The 20,281-nt window shown below is 33.5% G+C and overlaps 1 protein-coding gene across 1 annotated transcript in view; it reads left to right on the forward strand.

Moving 5' to 3' along the window:
* The window catches only part of LOC129220173 (uncharacterized), a 146,786-nt gene that overhangs the window by 108,606 nt on the left and 17,899 nt on the right, over window positions 1–20,281 (forward strand). The window contains exon 3 of the mRNA XM_054854527.1: window positions 15,413–15,862. Coding sequence (XP_054710502.1) covers window positions 15,413–15,862 — 450 coding nt within the window. The remainder of the gene's footprint in view (window positions 1–15,412; window positions 15,863–20,281) is intronic.

The following is a 20,281-nucleotide window of genomic DNA, read 5'->3' on the forward strand; positions in this document are numbered from 1 at the left end:
AACGTGGAGGTGACTCAAAATTAGTCTATACAGAATTCCAAACCAAATCGAACAGGTCGTTTTCAATTTTAATGTGTTTTAAATACAACAATAAGCACAACACTAAACAAAAATATAACAACACATAAAAGAAGGCACAATACACATACAGATTTTAATAAATACTAACCTTTTTTATGAATCCTTTAGAATAACTGCCGTAAAATAATTTACATTCAAGTACTAGACTGAAACGAAAACTCCCAGAATGCACTGCAATATGACGAAATCGGGACGAAATTATTTCGTGAAAAATTTGAGATTTCTGGTTTCGTCAAATATCACGTGATTCGATGACGAAAGGATCGTAGAAAAGAACGAAATAGTGCTCGAGGATTGCCGAATCGTCAAAATTGAGCGTTTCATTTTTGACAGTGTATTACACGTTGGAATGTTATCTCACAATTGAATATTGCATGTTCTACCTTACTATTTCCGGACAAAAGTTAGATTCAAGTTATGTTTTCTTTTCTTTTATTTCTTTTTACTTCCTTTTACAAAAAAAGGAAGCATTGTATTCGCGAGAACATTTTCACTCAAAAATCGACTTTAATTTCCATTTTGCTCACCCCCGAATGAATGCTGAAATTTTGTTTCGACCCGACCACTAGTGCATATTGCATATATACCTAAGAACGTACAGACGCCTGAAATATCCATTTTGACGATTCCTGAGTTAATTACAACGAGTTTTCTCGTGACGTCTGTATGTACGTATGTATGCGTATGAACGTATGTGTGTATGTGCGTATGTATGTCGCATAACACAAGAATGGTATGTCCTAGAAAGTTGAAATTTATTACGTAGACTCCTAGTGAGGTCTTGTTGTGCACCTCCCGTTTTAGTTACATTCGGATGTTTCTAAAGGGGTCTTTTGCTCCTTTTTGAAGGGGAAGTCATTGTTAATTTCGATGCAAACTTAAGTGGTGTTATAATTTTCCGAACACTAGGCGATATATCGCCAGTCTTTTGGTCGCCAAGTTTTATCGCCAACTTGGAGACAAATTTGGAGATTTTTTTTTAAAATCTGGTTTTAATTTGGCCACTGTTGGTGCTATTTAGAGAGTTAATTATTGAATCACATAAAAATTGCCAATAAGGGGGAAATGACATTAAATTGGTGTTAAAGGAAGTCATGTGATGCACACATTAGCTCGTTTTGATCAATTATAGCACATATTTAGATTGAAGTAATGTACCTTGTATTTCGCACTGAGTTAAAAAATTTCATTATCTGTACTGCGTGACAAATAAAAATATCGTAAAATGTTAATGCTGGGCTTAAGAACAACAATGTTTGATGTTATATCACCGAAGGATCGCTACAAAGGTTCGCTAATTCATCGCGATCTGTGCTAGATTTTATTAAAAATGTAGAATCACGATAATGGAACAAAATATTTCATTTGATGTGAGCTGGAATTGTTATGGGTATTTTAAACAAAACAATACATTCGCTAGCAATATTCTTCGCTAAGCTACTTCGCTAAAACAGCGAAGTAGGGAAAACATTCATAATATCTTTGAACCAGAGGTCTCCGAACTATGACCCGTGTTTCAAAGATGGCCCACGAGCTTCTAAAATCTGAGTCAATTCCGATATACCTATATTCTTAAGTCAATAAGAGATTTAATTAGGTTATACAAAATGTTTCCAACAGGTAATGAATGGATTTTTTTCGCGAATAATTATTGATATTTAGCTGAGAATAAGCAATTCTCATTAGTGATTGGGAAGTTTAGTTCCATTTCAACTTGTTGTTCCAATTCACCCCATTTTACGGTAGCAGTGGTTTTTTCCATGTTTTCCCATGTTATGTAGAAAAAATTAAAATATATTTCAATTTTGTATGTGCTTTGGCCAGAAAGATTCATCTTAACATGAAGTCGGCAATCAGGGTCGGTTAGTTTTTGTTTAAACTATTATTTCTTAAGTTTGTTGTCATGTAACAAAAGTGATTTTCCCTCATTATCATGTTTAAAATTGGCTAGTGTTTCACAATAAATGTTTGGATACTGACGAGTCTTTTATTGCGTCTCCAGCGCGTATCGTCATACGTTCTGTATGTTGCTATCTAGATACTTGGTTGTTAATCATCATTTTACGATCTTGAAGACTTGCAACACATTTTTTTAATGTACTTTAACGTCCCACTCCTCTGGATAAAATACGACGAGTCAAAGGTAGCTGTAAAATGGCGTATTGCAAGAGTTACACACATTTTGAATGTCATAAGTGTGGGTTGCATCTTTGCCTTACTATAGATTAGAATCGGTTTTCAAGAGAATTTTATTTCGACTTGTAAATCAAGTTTATGGGCATGTTGTACATTTTCAACCTACTGCATGTTATAGATTTCTTTATTTATTTAATCGCCGCCAATCACCACCCCATAGAATTTAAACGGATGTGACGACTAGGGGGAAAAGAACTAACCTCGAGTGACAAAGCACCTGGTGGAAATGTGCATAAAATTGAGCTGTTGTCCGACAAAAACTGTAAAATCTTTCGAGTCAAAAACAATTTTAGCCGTCAAACTAAGGTTTGTAGAAAAATTAATTGTAATATGGCTTCTGACAGATTCCTGTTCTGAAAAAGCTAGTCGCCAAGGTATATTTTTAGTCGCGCCCAGGAGTGATTGTTTCTGGATCATCTCAACTGGATGATTCCTACATCCACGTCACATAATTTATCGACATTAAACTTTCATGTTTGACTTTTTACTTTGTAGTGTAATGAAAAAATTAAAAAATAACTTCAAAGAACTGTAATTTTGAACAACTAGAGGAAATGAAGAATAATTGATAATTAAACTACAATTAGGGGAATGTGGGGCAAAGTGAACAGTGAAGTAGCGAAGCAAAGTGAAATGGTGGAATATTCACTCTGTTTGTGGTGCCACCTATCTGCTAATATTTTAACTATATATAGTTATACATTTTGGCTATTCCATTCTAGAAAACGTTACCTCTGACGATCAACGCATATTATAATACAAGCAGTTTTCAAAAACTAATACTATTATGTAATATTTTGTTGTAAGTCAAAAATTATTTTTGTTATTGTAAAATGATACGGTTCTTGCTATCAACATTTAAAATATTAATTGAGACCTATTAAAATTTAGTGCAAAATTTATTGATTTACTAGAAAATTGCCCGTCAAAGTATGACGGATGAAAATTGCTTCTCATCTTCTAAATTTAAACAGAGAAATTGCCTGTTTGTTGATATTCTGATACTTGAAATTTTAACCCAAACTCCAGTGGATTAATCCTAACTCCAGAGTGGATTAACCCTAAACTTCAGTAAGTAGCGTTCATAGTTAACCGCTTTTTCATTTCTTCATTCCCCTGAAATGATACAGCCTTACCATTAAAACAGTTAAGTTACCGGATAGAGTTCAGCTTTGTCACGATAAAGCCTGCATGTTAAACATTATCAAAGCATTATTATGCCGTGGCGCGATTTCATTGTTGAAACACACGGGTTACTCGATCATCGACTATTATTTATATGCTTTCTAGCTTATTACCCGTCGTTGCCCGGTTGCTTCTCAATGCAGCATATCATGTAATTAAATGGATGAATTCTGTCTAAATGACAGTAAAAAACTGCATTCACACCACTATAGGCTCAAATTTTCAAAAGACTGTAAATAGCACAGAAAGTTGAGCATTTGCAGGAAAAATAGCATCAAGTAAAAACAAAAAAGCATTAGACATGTTATCGGGGTTCTGTCAATGATATTTTTTGGTTCTGCCGTGTCCACTGGCACGTTGTCTGCGGTTGAATCAGACGGGCGGTACATCCAATGTCTTAATGCAGGGACAAATGGTTGTCTTGCATATCTTGTGGGACAACCTTTTGCGTGGTGCTTCGAATACGAAAACCGTTGTGCTGCCTTTGACGGTTTTGTATGCCTCAAGACATTAAAGCAGGCTATAGTACTCTTCACTTACATTTTATTCTGGAAAAAAAAATCTGGAAGTGTTTTCGTAGAAAGAGTCGTGAATCTATTCAATGGCTTTTATCAGTTACAAATACATGCAAAATATGCCACCGTTACAATATTTTCAGATATGAAAATCATCCTCAATGGCCCAAAAGCTAAACAGATAGTCCACTGTACAGAAAATAAGGAATTCGGTCATTGTTATTAATAGCCGTTAACATTTCGTTTTACGGATAATTGACGGTGTTTTTACTTTCAAGGTTTCACGTATTAGGTAGACTCATTTTATAATTTTTTGTAAGTGTTCAGGAATGTAAGCACGTTCCGTAGAAAACGTTCACTTAGTATAAATAACTTCACAAAATGTGTCTGTTTGCCCTTTCCGTGTCGATTTAGTAGCATGCCGTGGAGTAATATTAGATAAGTGTAAATTGCATAAAAAGACGTACGTCAACTACATTGTATTTCCTATATTTATGTGAAATTTCTATTTTCGTCGGTAAAAATGACAGTTAGATATTAATATTGGTGTCTTGCAACGATTCAAAATTTGTCTAGATTAAAATTTTAGTTCAAATTTTTAAAACCTCACACTTGCCGTAAATGTTGTACATGATAACTCAAACTGATGCAGGTAGTAAGATCACTTATTTAAGTTTGCTGCTCTGAAGTATTCCAATATCGAAATTTTAATTTGAAGAGGCACAGTCGTCATTAGGGATAGGATCGGTTCCACTGAATAATAGTTGCCATATAAACAGTTACAGTTATTATTTTAAGATACATAAAGCATTAAAAATGGAGTACGTGGACGCGAACTTATGGAACGAACTATGTAAAACCCGTCAATTGAACTGCCCTATAGAGAAAGAAATAGGCGTGCACATTTTTCTCACTATCCGCGTCGTTTTTTTTTTTAATTATTTGCAGGCCACGAAATTAAAAGAAAGAAAAAAACCGTCCTGTTTCTACTTACAACTGTAAAATAGACAATTCGTTTGTTTATGTTTTACAAAAGCTTGTTACACATTCTGTTCCCCATATCCGCAGCCTCAAAACGAAGGACATGTATTGCCACATTTAGAAACGCAATCCAAGTACTAAAAAGTTAAATTATTCAAAATTTTCTAATTCTTAAATTTAACTCAAATCTTGCTCCTAAATACAATTCTTAGCCCCCCTTCCAGCAGCAAAATGAAATACATTTTTGAATGAACCCAACCTTAAGCACGCAACATAAAAATTATCTATATGGGAAATAGGTAAATTTCACATGCATTTAATGTACTTAATCGCCTGCCTTTCTGACATATTGATCGTGATACAGAACTTAAGTCTCACTGGAGATTTTAATTTCTTGAAGTTTAAAGAATGATGTATTGCGATTAGCGGATATACGTGAGATACAAATTGTTTCACCTTGTCCCTCCTCTGTGAACTGAGTTGCTTCTATAACACTGATACGTATACATTTTTTATTTTACAGCATTTTTTCAATGACGGTTGAATTACTTAGTGGTAGTTACAAACAGTAAAATTTTTCGATTGTTTACAATAAAAGTTATCGAACTGAGAGTCTTTTAACTGGAAATGGAGCTTTGCTCAACTAATTTCGCGATGAAGACTAAAACGAAAAAACTTTATAATGTGGCGTACTATTTCATCATGCCCATTTCAGTAGCAATCTTTCGTGTCAAAAGTTGCCTCATGCCCGCTAACTGGTTTAAAATTATTGCTAGTCAGCGAAGATGCTCCTTCAGGTGTACTATTGCTTCGAGCGTTAAAGTAATATAAAATTTTAAACGATTAAGAAATTTGTTTATGTAAAAAATGGAGACATTTTATGCATTTTAAAAGTTTAAATGTAAATTAATATTTCTTTACATTTTTCAAACTGTAAACTTTTACCCTTCTAAAACTATGAATTCCGCCGTATTAAATTTTCGTGTTGTTTCGAGTCTAAAGGTGCACAGCCTTTTACTCTACCACACATTAGCAATCCTAGTATGATAGTTTATGTACATGTAATGAACTCCATGACTATCCCCCTCCCCCTTGAAAGATAAATTCAATCTACGCTACTATGCACAAAAATGATTATTCTGACATTCATTAGCCATATTAGTATTTTTACCCCTGATCTTTGATAACATGGAGCGATTTCTGTGAAACTTAGGTGAACTGAATTAGGTAAATCATGGAATAGTATAAATAACATATACATACTGATTTGTTTAAGGATAATACAATACTAAATTATATTTCCGATGCAATGATGTCGTTTTAATATAAATTTAGTATTTTAATTGTTAAACTGTTGAAGATTGTACTTCGATAATACCTATCTCATTTTGGTATTTTCTGTGCTATTTATGTATAGAAAAAACAGATCAAAATTTCGTTTACTGTTATGGTATTATTACTTGAAAACTTATTAGCGAAATGCGCAAGCAAATTGAAGAACCACCACCGATGCGGCTTTCAATGCATTCCTGTGTCTTTGCAGGGTGCAATTTAAGAACTAATGAGAGACAGCATTTCTTTTTCGTTCGGCTTTCTTGCCAAACATGCTATACGTTTGTCGCTAATCGACATTAACAGCCATTGTTGAAGATACTTTTTGTGCTGAATGCATTTAAAATATCTCCTGGTGGTTATATGTTGTTAACCATATTCATTCGCTTTGAACCAAGGTTCAGAAATACCGATATAGTTGAACCGAATTACTTAAAGATTCGACGTAAATGAAGCAATAGTATAAAGAAAATTTACAAATTGAAAATTGGTTTGATAAGGATCATAGAACATAAAATAACATTTCTGTTGCAAGGATGAAATAGATGTGGTTTTAATAAAAGTAGTCTAATGTTGAAACAGTCGAAGATTGTACGTCAATATTGAATGCAATACTATTACTTTACTCATGTTTGTATTTTCCTGCTATTAACGGGATAAACACTGATCAAAAATTACACAAAGGCTTACTGTTGTGGATTTTATAATTAAACAATATTTAAAAATTATAATTAAACGGTAGCATTCAAATTATGTAGCACCATGAGTAGCATCGATGGACCCCTGGTGCCTTTTAGCTTGCAGTTTCAGAAACGATGCACAGCGTCATTTATTATATCTACGGCTTTCTCGCCAAACATGCTTCAATGCTCATCGCTAAACAGCATTGACGGCCATCGTTTAGGATACGTTTTTGTGTTAAAATAGCTCCTGGGTGGTTTTATGTTGATAATCGTTTTCATTTGCTTTGAACCAAGGTTCACAAATTTAACGATTAAAGTCAATCTTTGAAGAAACTTCATTTATAGGGCAGTTTTTTACGGACTTTTCATTTAGACATAATTCATAACTATACAAAAATTCGATCGTGCAGAAAAGAGCAATTTTATGACTCAAAATATGAAATTAGACCTCTTTGGGTGTTCTTAAAATTCCAAAAACCCGCCTATATGAATTCCTGAGCAACAATTTACCTTTGTACCAAATTTGGAAGAAATCCGACGAAAACTGTGGATTTGTATAAGGAACATACACACATACCCACACACCCACAAACATACATCCATTTTTATATAGAGAGATTAAGCTTATTTTTATTTTGTAAAAATCGTTATTATTTTGTAAAAATGTTTTGTAAAATTATTCCAATGCGTGCAGGACAAAGGGAAGTAGTTCACTTTGCTTACTTATTCAATCATTTATTAAATCACTTATGTATTCATTTAATAATTAGCTAAATCGCGTTCTTTCATTAAATAATTCACTCGTTTGTTCATACGTTCACTTATTTTCTTATTCATTCACTATTTTATTTATTATTTACTTTTTCTCGCTTAATAATTTATTCTTCTATGGATATGTTCTTTGTTCCATAATCTATTTGTTCATTCATTCATTCTTTTACATACTCCTTCATTTGATAAAAAATAGTTTTAAGTATCAAATAGAAAATATTTCTATAGGAGAATATTGTGTTTTTCTCTTTGCTCCATAAAAAAAAGAGTGAACATTTCCCACTTTTTCTTTTGAAAGTACAATTTCACTGATAAAAAATAAAAAATAAAGTTTTAGTGCAAGTTTTATTATAAAATACATTTTTCTTTCTTTACGCACTGCGATTTTCAAAATAAATTTCCAATTTTCTCATTCTGAAGAATGTAAGGACTGTAAAAAGTATAACTGGCATAATGAGGAGCAGGACGAGAGATGTGAAGTTTTGGATGTGAAGACCCCTTCCTCTTCCTTTTTGTGTTAAACCGTATTTCCAACCCCAATATGATTGGTTATATACATGAAAGGGATGTTTTGACTAGAGCTCGCTTACATTTTCACTTCTCCAAAAATATCATCAGTTTCTCAGAGCAAAAGTGTCCTCATTATAGTCTTTTCTTTGTGACATGGATTTTATACAGATTTTTAAAAATATATATTTCTTTTCTTTATGGAATTTTTAAAAAATATGCTCAATTGTTCACATGTGCCCCTAAACGGGGGAGCAAATGTGAACAAGCATGGAGCACAACATGAACACGATTGAAAAATGCAGGATAAGCATCATGTTCCAATGAAAAATAATTTAATATGAAACATATATGTATATATCAATTACATTGAAAGCTTTGTAACCTATATTGTGTCAGATTATTGTACATAAAGTATGTAATCACCAAAATATTTTTTCCAAACTATATAACTCTGCTCATTGTGAAATTTTAAATTCGTAGCATGTTCTGATCGCTGGATAGACAGGGAAAAAAATGCAAAACTACATTATACAAAAAAGCTTTTATTATGTAAAGATTATTGCTATACAGGGTGAGTATGATCGAACCTGATATACAAAATGGGGTGATAGAAGAGCCCAAGCGGAGCATAGAACCACCCATTATCGTGTCTAATCCTTAACTGTAACCGAGTTATGGTAGATATACGGAAAATGAGTAAAAAAACGAAATTCTGAGAAAACGATCGATTTCTGAAATTCCTGTAGGCTCTACAAACAAAATAAGTACATGGGTATGTCCACAGAGACTGACGTCACAACTTCATACTCTTTTCAACTTATAAATTCAGTACTGTCTTGAAATTAAATTTTGTTTTTTCCGAGATTGACCTAAAATATCTTGATATGGTACATCACTGCCCCCACACTTTTTTTCAGACTTGAGAAAAAAAATTGAATGAAATTAAGGGGAATAAAAAAACGTGACTGATGTTACGCAGAAGAGACATTGAGAAAAGATATGTAATTTAAAATTCTCTTCAAACTAATAACGTAAAACCCAAACAGATTTCTTCCCCTTAAAATAGAGATTTTAGACTTGATGAAAATCACATCATCGTCTGCTAAAACAAGAAGCTGTCACCACAGGAACATAAACTGGCTCCTTGCTCTGGTTTGGCCAAGAAGTAGGACTGGTACTAGCCATTACTTGAAAATTTGTCAAGACTTTTTGCTCGACGTTATCCTAGTAAAACATACCATGTTCACATGTGCCCCGTGCTCCCATACCTCTACTTTTTGCTATTTTGATGCTAATCTCTATACTTAAAAAAAGGGGGGGGGAGGGAGTCCAAGAAATTGAAAGTGTTTGTTGCTGTCCCACGTCCGGGAGATCCAACAGCACAAACAGCCTTAAATTTTGGTACAAAATTACTCCGGCCCCATGGATTTGCTCCTCGGAGCGTTTTGCTTTGCTTTTTTTGTTTTTCCGAATTAGTCTTTTATGTAATTAATTTTTGAAGGTAAAATTTCACATAAATTGTCATAAAGGGTTTTCCCTACACCTCTTAATTCTCTGTCATTCGAATGAACTTTTTTTTCTGCACAAGATTTAGTTTGTTCCAATTTGAATTTTCTGACATTCAGGTTATTACATAAAATAAGGTAAAATAGCCATGTAATAAATGTAATAGCCGTGCCTTAGCCCTGGCTATAGGACGGTAACTTACTGAAAATTCAGGTTTTTAATTCGAAATAAGAAAAAAATGATTCATTTGATACAGAATATTTTTAGTTTAGAGCATTATTGTTGTTTACAACAGCATTTCTAAAGTTGTGTTCCGTGGAACCCAGAGTTATCATTAGGATCGCTTAAGGGTTCTGTAAAACTTTATAGTATAAATACAACGAGAAAAAAATTCCACAAATTCGAACAGTACCACTTTCGAAAAAATGACCAAGAATTAATATGTAATATTATTATATGTAATATTATTATTAGATATATGAAGACTAAATGAATGACTTAGCCTTTTATAATTTTCAAATCTAAAAAATATTTCTATAAGCTTGGTTCTCACTAAAAAGAATGAAATAAAATAAGTTTATGATTACTTGGTTACAACACTCAATAACTCTGCAGTTTATCTTTAAATCTTCACATTAAAGTAAATTCTTAAGAAGCCGATAAAATTTAAAAATTGAGAGAAGAAGAAACATGTATAGTGAAAGCTAGTCATTTAAAGCTGTACCGCTGAATTTTGTGCAAAATGTGCTCCAAACGAACATGTACTCAGTCTCTCCCCGCAATATATGTCCTATTTTCGTTGAAATGTTATGGATAAAATAATACAATTTAATATTCATTGAGGAAAACTTTCAGAATAAAAGTATTTAATATTATTTTATAAACTCTGAAATTAATTTGGAGTGTCACATTAGGGTGGAGTGAAAAAAAGCAAAATCTGATAAACGTTAAGTAATAGTGCGGAAAAGTTGCCTTTTGTAAAGACATTTAGTCGTGCAAAAGGATTTCGACAGAAAAAAAATATCTTAAGGGTTTGCCCGCGCCTTGAAATTGACCATTATTGCATAAAAACTGGAAAAAATTACAAAAATTTCAACCAATATAAAAATTTGATAAATTTGATGTACTATTAATTAACGTTTATCAGATTTCGATTTTTTTCACTCCACCCTAGTGTCACGTACCAGATGGGTGTCCTCCGGAACGGACCCCCCCCCCCTCTCAAGAAAGGTTTTTGAACTTCGCAAGGAAGCTTTTTTTCACTCAAGTTGCAGCTTTCAAAAATTGAAAGCGCACAATTTGATCAACATCATTTTGTTAAACATGAAAAGGAGAGCAAATTTATCCTTTTCAAGTAAAAAAAAAATATTATTTTCAATTAATCTCATTTTGAAATTCGCAACTATTGGAAAAATTGATTTTAAAATTGAATTTTTAACATTATATATATATCTTTATCTTTACTAATAATAAAGCTCAAAGTTTGTCTGGATATCTATCTCGATGTCTGCCTGGATCTCAGTCGGGATCTCTGTGACGAGCACAGCGCTTAAACTGATCGACCGATTTTCATGAAATTTGGCACAAAATTAGTTTGTAGCACAGAGGTAAGCACCTTGAAGCGGTTTTTCAAAAATTCGATTCTGATCTTTCTCTATATTCCAGTTTTAAGCCTATTTTTCATATAAATTTGATAATTATTCGGGGAGAAATATTTCATTCACATTTTTAAATTTTAGCTCATTCGAAAGTTTGGAATTTTCTGCGCAAGTTGAAGTTTGTTTGAAGTTTCAACGAGTATTAGGAGAACTGTAGAAATTTTTTTAGAGAAAACCAACATCATAGGCTGATCTCAAGCAAGCCAAATGATTCTAAATGATTAAGCTCGAGAATAAAATTAAAAATTAAAGATAAAGGGAACATTTTTCGAAGCGGAAATTAGCTTTTGCATGTTACCATGGTTACGTCTTTTACTCCCTTTTATTGTTTCTTTATTTATTTATTAATTTTTTTAATATTTTCAAAAGCGTGCTCTTTTTGGCGATTAATCCTTTTCTTTTGTTGAAAAGGATTTAAATTAAAATATTTTACCTGTTAAGAAAAAAGTCGTCTACTTTTATTTTCTCAGTTTCTACGTAATTATGTTCAGTAAACTTTTAAAATATTGCTATTACAACGTTTTTTTTTATAGTGTTTATTTTTGAAAAATGTTTTATTTTTCGTTGTAAGCAAGAAAGGGAAATTTCCTTCATCTTTTAAAATATTTCAAAAGGCTTCTGCTGGTTTCTTTTCAGCTACATCTTAAGTTTTCAAATCTGCCAAAAATCGAAGAGATCTTGCAAAAAAAAAATTCTTAAATCATAGCAGATGTTAACTGCAAATATAAAGGCGTATCAAATTACCTTTTAATTTTATGCTACGGGCAAAACCGTGCGGGTACCGCTAGTTTAAATAAAATACAACCCGAAAAATTCATAAAAAATGAATTAGTATTTCAATCTCTGTTTTCCTTTTTCACGTTGGAGGGGGAATTGAAATAAAATAAAATAAATAAATTAAAGATATAAAAAACTCGGAGTTGGAGTCAGCCACTTTGTTTCCAACTCTGCAGCCGTGGATAAAATGACGCAAATAAGTATTAATAATTTAAGACGTAAAATAGCAATCCATGGGATCCGAGAATAATTTACATTTTTAAAACATGTATAAAAGTTTTGTAATTTTTTAAAAATTCTACGTTTTTTGAAAACGCTGTGATTAAAAAATACTTTTTTTAAGCTTAAAATAGTGTAAAAACTATTTTTAATATGCGCTTGGGTTTATAGTAACATTCTCGAAAATAAATCCCAGTTTCAGCGGGTACAATGTTCGCTAACCTTGGGAATTAAGCGCGTATTTCAATTCACATTCTGCTTTTACACACGCTCATCAGCATCAGGGAAAATAGAAGCATGTACCTATGCACGCATAGGTATCTGGATCTAATGAGAAGAGACATCAAAGCATCATTAATGTAAAAAAATTCTGAATTGCAATTTTGTAGCTAACAGCATTTTGATAAATGCCGCCATTTTAATGCTCTCTCCAAACTTGCTGAATAAGGACATTTTTTGGAAGATTATAGTGACCTCCCGTGACTTCCCAACCGGGAGTCCCTGATCAGCATAAAAAAGTGGCCTCGATGGCCTGATTGTTAAGGTGTCGAACTCGTAACCAAAGGGTCCCGAGTTCAATGCCAGCCGGTCAAAGATCCTTCATGATCGTTGATGGTGACTGGGGCACATTTAATATGTCATGCTCACTAAGTCTTCCAAATGAATCAATGCTTGTAGTCTGTATCAAAATAAACAGGTCTTCAGATCCTCATTCAACCACTAAAACGCCAAATTGTGGTAGGTACGAAGGACCCTTTACAATGTGATGATGATGTATGAAAAAGATTCTAAACATTCACTCCTACAACACTAAGCGTTACTACTGTGAGAAGTCTGCACGAAAAATAATGTTTTGAAACAGAGGGACAACTATAGTTGCTTTCTGAGGATTTTTTCTTTCTTCACAACAAATCAACTAATCCTTACATGTGTGTGTCTATTTCAATAATCATAAAAGTCTAATTTTCACTTTTTGCATATCCAATAATAAAAATTCAAAAATCTTCTTTAAATAGTTAAGAGTTGGATATTCTTAACATGAGAGTTAAAAAATATCTTTACCCGGTGTCTTTTCATTCATAAGCTCAATTATTTTGCATTGAAAATAAAGGGTTTACTTATAACCCCGAAACACGCGTCAACAAATTCCTCTAAATTTGTGCATTTTGACGTTGCATTGTTATCTTTTATTGTTCTTTACGCACACTTAGTCATTTTGATTGAGAAAAATCAGTCTTCTGCCCAAGACCAGAAAAACTGTGGGAAATACTCTGTAAGACAATCGCCAGCCCACGAAAAGTGTTTACTTTCTTTTTGCTTCTCCACAACGACGGCCCTGAAAACCGGTGTTGCAAAGGTTATTCGGATGGTTAACATACCAACCCACAATATGTTTCATACTCGCGTGAACTCGGGTGTTAACCATCTGCAATCACAACATTCTCATTCCGTCATTTCCGACTTTCTATTTTCCAAATAGAGTTACCCTCACACGCCTTCTTTCATGTGTCAGTCAGTCTCCAGTTCCATACGTACCTAGTTAAATGTATACACATATCTTTCTCTCTCACTCTCACAGCGCGTGCGTGCATTATATATATATATATATATATATATATATATATATATATATATATATATATATATATATATATATAAAACAAGAGATACAATTTAAGACAATTTTAAAATAGAAATTCAAAGAAATTGAAAAAAATCAACGACATTAAAAAACTGAAAGAATAAATACAAATGTGTACCGTAATACCAGCGCAAAGCTGCTAGAAACAAAAACAGTACAAACATATTCACACAAACAGTCAAAATACAAATGAAAAAAGCGAGAACATCAAAATGGAAAATGAAAAAGGTGAACCTAGGACCAACACTTTCTCAAGGGGGGATTGGTCCTAAAGTTCACAAGGCCCTATCTGTCTAGCAAGAGGGAAGGTCCCAATAGCTTGCTACCCTCCCCATAGCAAGCTATTGGGACGACTTCTGAGACCTGGCCGACAACTGGTGCCCTTTTCCTACAGATACAGGCTGATAGTTAGAGCGAGACAGAGAGTATAAAATACGAAACTTTACACGAATCTAAAATGTTTCTCCATTCATTAGATACAGAACGAAAGTATGAAGGAAGAAAACAAAGTCTGTCAAATTCCAATTCTAACTTCCGTTCCATTCTCGACCTAGAAGGCCCTAAGGAGTGCTCTGTTGCAAAAATATATGATGAACATTCATAATGACATGCCAACATTGGGGGTCCGGGGAGACACCTGTTTGAAAAAGTTGCTCAGACAAGTCTAAAAATTGAAGCTGCCTCCCGGTTTGGCGATTCAGGTATAAAAATTGTCGCTGGAATCCTACAACTTTTTGTGTCCACTCGGGCCCTCAAATCTCCGTGGTATAGTAAAGAATAAAGACAAAAAATGATTTTTAGAAAATATTCTAAGCAATGGCAATGAATTATACTGTAAATCAGGTGACACTCCAATCTAGTATAACAATCACAAAGCGGAAAAGAGCTTTGCTTTTCTCTAAGATAAAATTAGTAGTTTTTCAGGCTCATGAGTTTTACCAAATACTTGTCCAAATCTATGCGAAGTTATATTTAAGATACAAATTGTTCAATACGTTGGTATTTTATTTTATGCTGCTTCATGCTTACATTTTAATCGATTGATTGACAAACATGCAAGTTCTTCTAAAACGCAGTTTTGGTCAAAAGTGCGTCTACTGTTATGTTTTGCTACGTTCAAGAAACATCATTACGTTTTGTGTCGCTTCACAGTTATATAAATTTTTAATGTACTAATTAACGTAAATGCTTTTTTGGAGAAATAAAAGGCTTGCCAACACATATTTTCGCTCATAAGTACTTCTGATTCTTTATTTTACTGCATTTACAATTAAATTGCATATAGTACAGTATTTGTACGTTATTTAATACCTTTGCAATGTTTTCTTAATTTATTTTCAAAAATGTTCTTCTTAGGCATCTTAAACCTGGTTTCAGTAACCTTGGAACGACTCCTGATTCAGACGATCTCCAAGAGCCTCAGCAGAACCTCCAGAAACCTGGTGCTACACCACCTTTACAGCAGTATCCTACAGGCTTAGTAACCGTTCTGGGTGGAACACACGTCAAGGATGGGGCCACCACTGTCTTCGAAACCAAGGTCATCGGGACTTATATCGAAGGGAAATACGCACAAATTCTACAAAGTACCTCACAAATCATCTTTCCTGCACGACCAGAGGATTTGTCGACGCCAAAACCAAGTCCAACAAAGCCAGTTTACCAAAAATCAGCAACAGCGACTGTGGCGAGTAGTCGTTCTATACCAACCAAACCGAACAAGCATTTGGGAGAGCCCTCTGCCAGCAGATACAAGCCTACTGTTGGCAGTGTGACAAAAGAATATAGAGCCACTACAGTTGGGAGGTAAGGTGAACATCATGTAAACTCATATGTTTGTAAATGTTATCTGACAATTACACTAATTGCAATGAAAACTTTCCATGTTCTTGAAACTCACTCACTGTGGTTTTACGAATTGCTTACTACTGCTATAACTGTTGAAATATCAATAGTTGTGGTTTTCTCAAAATGTGGACTACGCCTGTTATCTTTGTTACCTTATTTTTCATTATTATTTTGATTTATTGTTCAAAGATCCTTGTAAGCTATGAGTTCGACATCCAAGAGCCACTAGTACAGTGGTTAACTATATCCAAGAGTCACTAACACAGTTTGACAAAAGTATCTGTCTTTTTCAAAGTACTGTTAGTTTGCAATGTTATCGTCCAATCTTCTTTCCCATTGTTAACAGTACCTCTAAAATTTTTCAACTTTGATATCATACAGTAGGACACTGCGAAACTGTTTTACTTACTCTAATCCCAGATGAATGGTTCTCAACCTTTTTGAGCCTATCTTCCCCACTCTAGAGATTGACTCCATTTCTTCCTCGAAAAAGCCACAAGATGGCGCTAGTAAACATCAATATTATTGAGAATATAAATGTCTTACTTTAATTTGGAATTAAATGTTTGTCGTGATAAAGTTGTTTTATTCAATCACTTTATCTGTGAAAAAATGATTAAATACATAAACAAAAGTACCTTTTTGACATTTTTTTCCTATTAAAAATTAACTGAGCTATTCGAAGAGAAATACTCTACTAAAATCATTGATAAACTGAAGTACATTTTTTCTTTAAATTATTTTTTTTAATTGGAATCTGGGGGAACTAAAGCACTTATAATTCAAATTTAAAAAAAATAAAATTCATGAACTTGTTGATTAATGATGAAATACTTACTTAAGGCTCAACCTGTGGTATGAGAAGGAGTCCCTAAATTAAAAGTTTTTCGCTTTTAGCTTGTGATTCCTTGTCTGAACTCTGAACAATTGACGTTTTGAGTTTCAATATCTACCGAATCCTTTAAATCCTTATCGTCCACTTGTCACTTCTCAAGAATTTCTAGCCCACTTTAAGAGCCAAATCATCTTTTGGGGGGCGATCGTACCCAGGCTTGGAAACACTGTCCTAGATCGTCAAACCGCTTCATTTTCAAAAGTTTTTTAATCATCAAGAAAGGAAAAAGATGAAGCTGCTTAATCTGGTAAATACGGAGTAGAGGAACAAGTCTATTCCCCGTGAGCCGAAATACAAATTCACAGACAGTAAGTGCTTTATATCTCAGTCATACCTCGCTGGCACGAACTCCAACTTGAAGCATGGAATAAAGACGCAATCAAGAAATTCGTCAGCTTCTTCTTTTGGCAATTTTATCACCATCACGGTGAAATTGAATTACCTCAAAATAACTGAAGTTTTTAAAACATCATTGTTGAAAAATCATTCTGCCGAAACAAGGGCTGAGGGGGCCCGGGCCCCCTCCAAAATCTGGAAAACATTTTTATTAAAGGTAGTTATTTTCGGTTTTAGTTGCTCACAAATAATTTCCAAACTTTTAAGCAACAATTTTTTTTTTTAAAGAGAGTGACAATAATAATTATAATATGTTAGATCAAAGGTTTACGAACTGGGTGCGGCAGGAATATATATATATATATATATATATATATATATATATATATATATATATATATATATATATATATATATATATATATATATATATATATATATATATATATATATATATATATATATATATATATATATATATATATATATATATAATCAGACTAGGATGCTGTCAGAAAATTCTAATTCTTCAAAGAGTGCCGCGAATCATTAAAGTTTAGGAACCCTGCGTTAGATGGTACTAAGCAATGGTGTTCAGAAGGGGTCAGGGGATCTGTACGCCTTACTCAAGAAAAGAACGTGTCTTGGCAAAGCGAAGTTATTTCAACAAAAAGAAAAGCAAATAATGTAGGGAAAAGAATCTAAATTATTTTTAAAAGAAATGTTCAAATTAGAATTTTTTTAACAGATGCAGCTCATTGTTTAGAAAATTAAGTTCCCCTCTCTTTCTTTCAACCCCCCCCCCTTTTTTTTCTTCCTTACCTGCCTGAAAAGAAAGGTCTTCAAAATATTTCTCTCTTTAAATCTCGTCCCCTGCAATAATGGAAATTGATGTCCTAAAGACGCATTTGCTTAGGCGATTTTCAGACATCAATTTCAAAACATTTCTGGAAAAGGGTCCCCGAACCAACAAAATTTTTATTTTTTCTTCCTCACTCATGACCCAAGCACTAATTCCACTGTTCTTTGATTTTATATCTGAACTGAACCCTATACCACTTGTATTAAGAACTCACAGAGCTTGAGAAGGATCCTTCTGACGTTTTTCAGAGTTTTCTTTATGCTTGAATGTTTTAGCATGCTGCCTCCATTGCGAAAATCCACTATTGCTTATGGGCACTGAACAGTTGCAAAAATGGCAAAAAGCGGTAAAATCATCTTTTCCTTTAGTGCATTATGCACCAAAATTTGTAGAATCCTCCTGGTTCAACAACAACAAAAAACGGGAATATAGGAAATACAATACATTTTTCAAAAATATAGGAAATATAGGACGATTTTGATGCTTTTCTTGAAAATATAGGAAATATAGGATATATAGGACTACTTCGACCCCTGCTAAGGTTACTACCCAAAATAGTCTGAAATTTTAACATCTAAATGTCTCCAAAGATGACCTGAAATTGCGTTTCACTTTTCAGAGGAGGATTCTCGAACACTTTTAATTTCCAAAGATTGCCTAATGTTGGGAAGAAATCTGAATTGCTTTTGAAAAGAACCTTAAAATAAAAAAATCAAAAGTTACTGAATATTGACCAGGTTATTTCGTCCAACACCTCGTATTTCTTTCAACCCATCCACCCCCCCCCCACCCCATTTTTATATATTTTTTTCTTTTTCCTAGTTGGTCTAAAAATAAGAAAATCTTCAAAATGCTACTCTTTGCAAGCCCCCTTCACCCCCTAAAACCACTAACGATCTTCTCAAACCTCGTTTTCAGGGCTTTAGTGTCGAAAATTTTTCAGGGGACAATACCAAACGCCTTGCCCTCTGAAAGCATCGAAAATCGTTTAAGATTGCTTTTATGGAGCTTCAATTTTGAAAAATGGCCGAACCCCTAACGTTACCAAATATGGTCCACAGTCGCGCTTTTAAGACTTCAATTATGAAAAAACTTCGGACGAGGGTCCAACTGCTCCCGTATGAAATGTGAAAATAAAAATGAAATACAGTTTCGAAAAATTTAAGTTGGAGACCGTTTAAATTTCTCCACACAGTATCACTGAATATCTTTTTAAAACTTCGTTTTTTAGGACTTTAATTTTAAAATAGCTTTTGAGGAGAGCTCCAGAACTGCCCTGCCTGTAACATCAATGAAGTTAGTCTGAAACTGCGTTTTTAGAACTTAAATTTCGAAAAGTTGGGCGGAAAGGTGATGGATTTTTCTCTATTTTCAAAAAAAAAAAAAAAATCAATCGAGAGCAATTTCAAAAAGACCCATTCCTTTCATTACACTAACGTCAACAAATATAGCTTATAATGTCGTTTTTAAGATTTCAATTGTTAAAAATTTCCGTAAAAGTCCCCCCCCCCCCGAATTTTTCTCCCGTAGCATTACCAAAGACCGTCTAAAACTGCGTTCTTATGACTACAATTCCAAAAATTTTCCGGGGAAAATCCCCGGACTCCCCTCTACCACTACCCACCAGAAGCGAGAATTTTTTTAAAGTGCCCTCCTAACACCAGTTTTTGGCAGCGCCACTGGGTGACAGTAGGAAATCCTTGCCGCAAGTCGAAAAAAAAGGAGAAGATCAGGGCACTGTTGCTCCCCCCTCAAAAAAAAAATAATAAATAAATAAATAAATAAAAAATAAATAAATAAAAATAAATAAAAATAAAAACAATAATAAATAAATAATAAAAAAAAAGGGGGGAGGGAGCTAATCTTGGTTGTATGAGCCCTCTCCATAATAAAAACATATATATACTCCACTGTGCCGAAAGGTAAACTGAAGTTCATCAACAACTGATTATGGACAGGAACGCTTTCATGCTTAGAACCTGCAGTAAACCTAACGTTCAGTCTAGTTATTCTTTAGTAACGGCTCCTGTCTATTTTGAAATTACATCAATGGGATGGAGGAATGGAGTCATTTTGGAAACGACTCCATTGTCGTTAAACAATGGAGTCGTTTCCAAAAATTTTAAAGTATTTTTTTCTGAAAGAGCATGCTTAAAAACATAGGATCTGACCATTTTTAAATGATTTCTTTAAGTTCAATATTTTTAAAAAAAATTACTTAAATCGGTGCTCTTTTATCGTTTATGGTTTCTGTCGTGTGACATCACAAATGATGAAAAGCCAT

This window comes from Uloborus diversus, chromosome 4, assembly GCF_026930045.1.
Source record: "Uloborus diversus isolate 005 chromosome 4, Udiv.v.3.1, whole genome shotgun sequence".
Taxonomy (NCBI): domain Eukaryota; kingdom Metazoa; phylum Arthropoda; class Arachnida; order Araneae; family Uloboridae; genus Uloborus; species Uloborus diversus.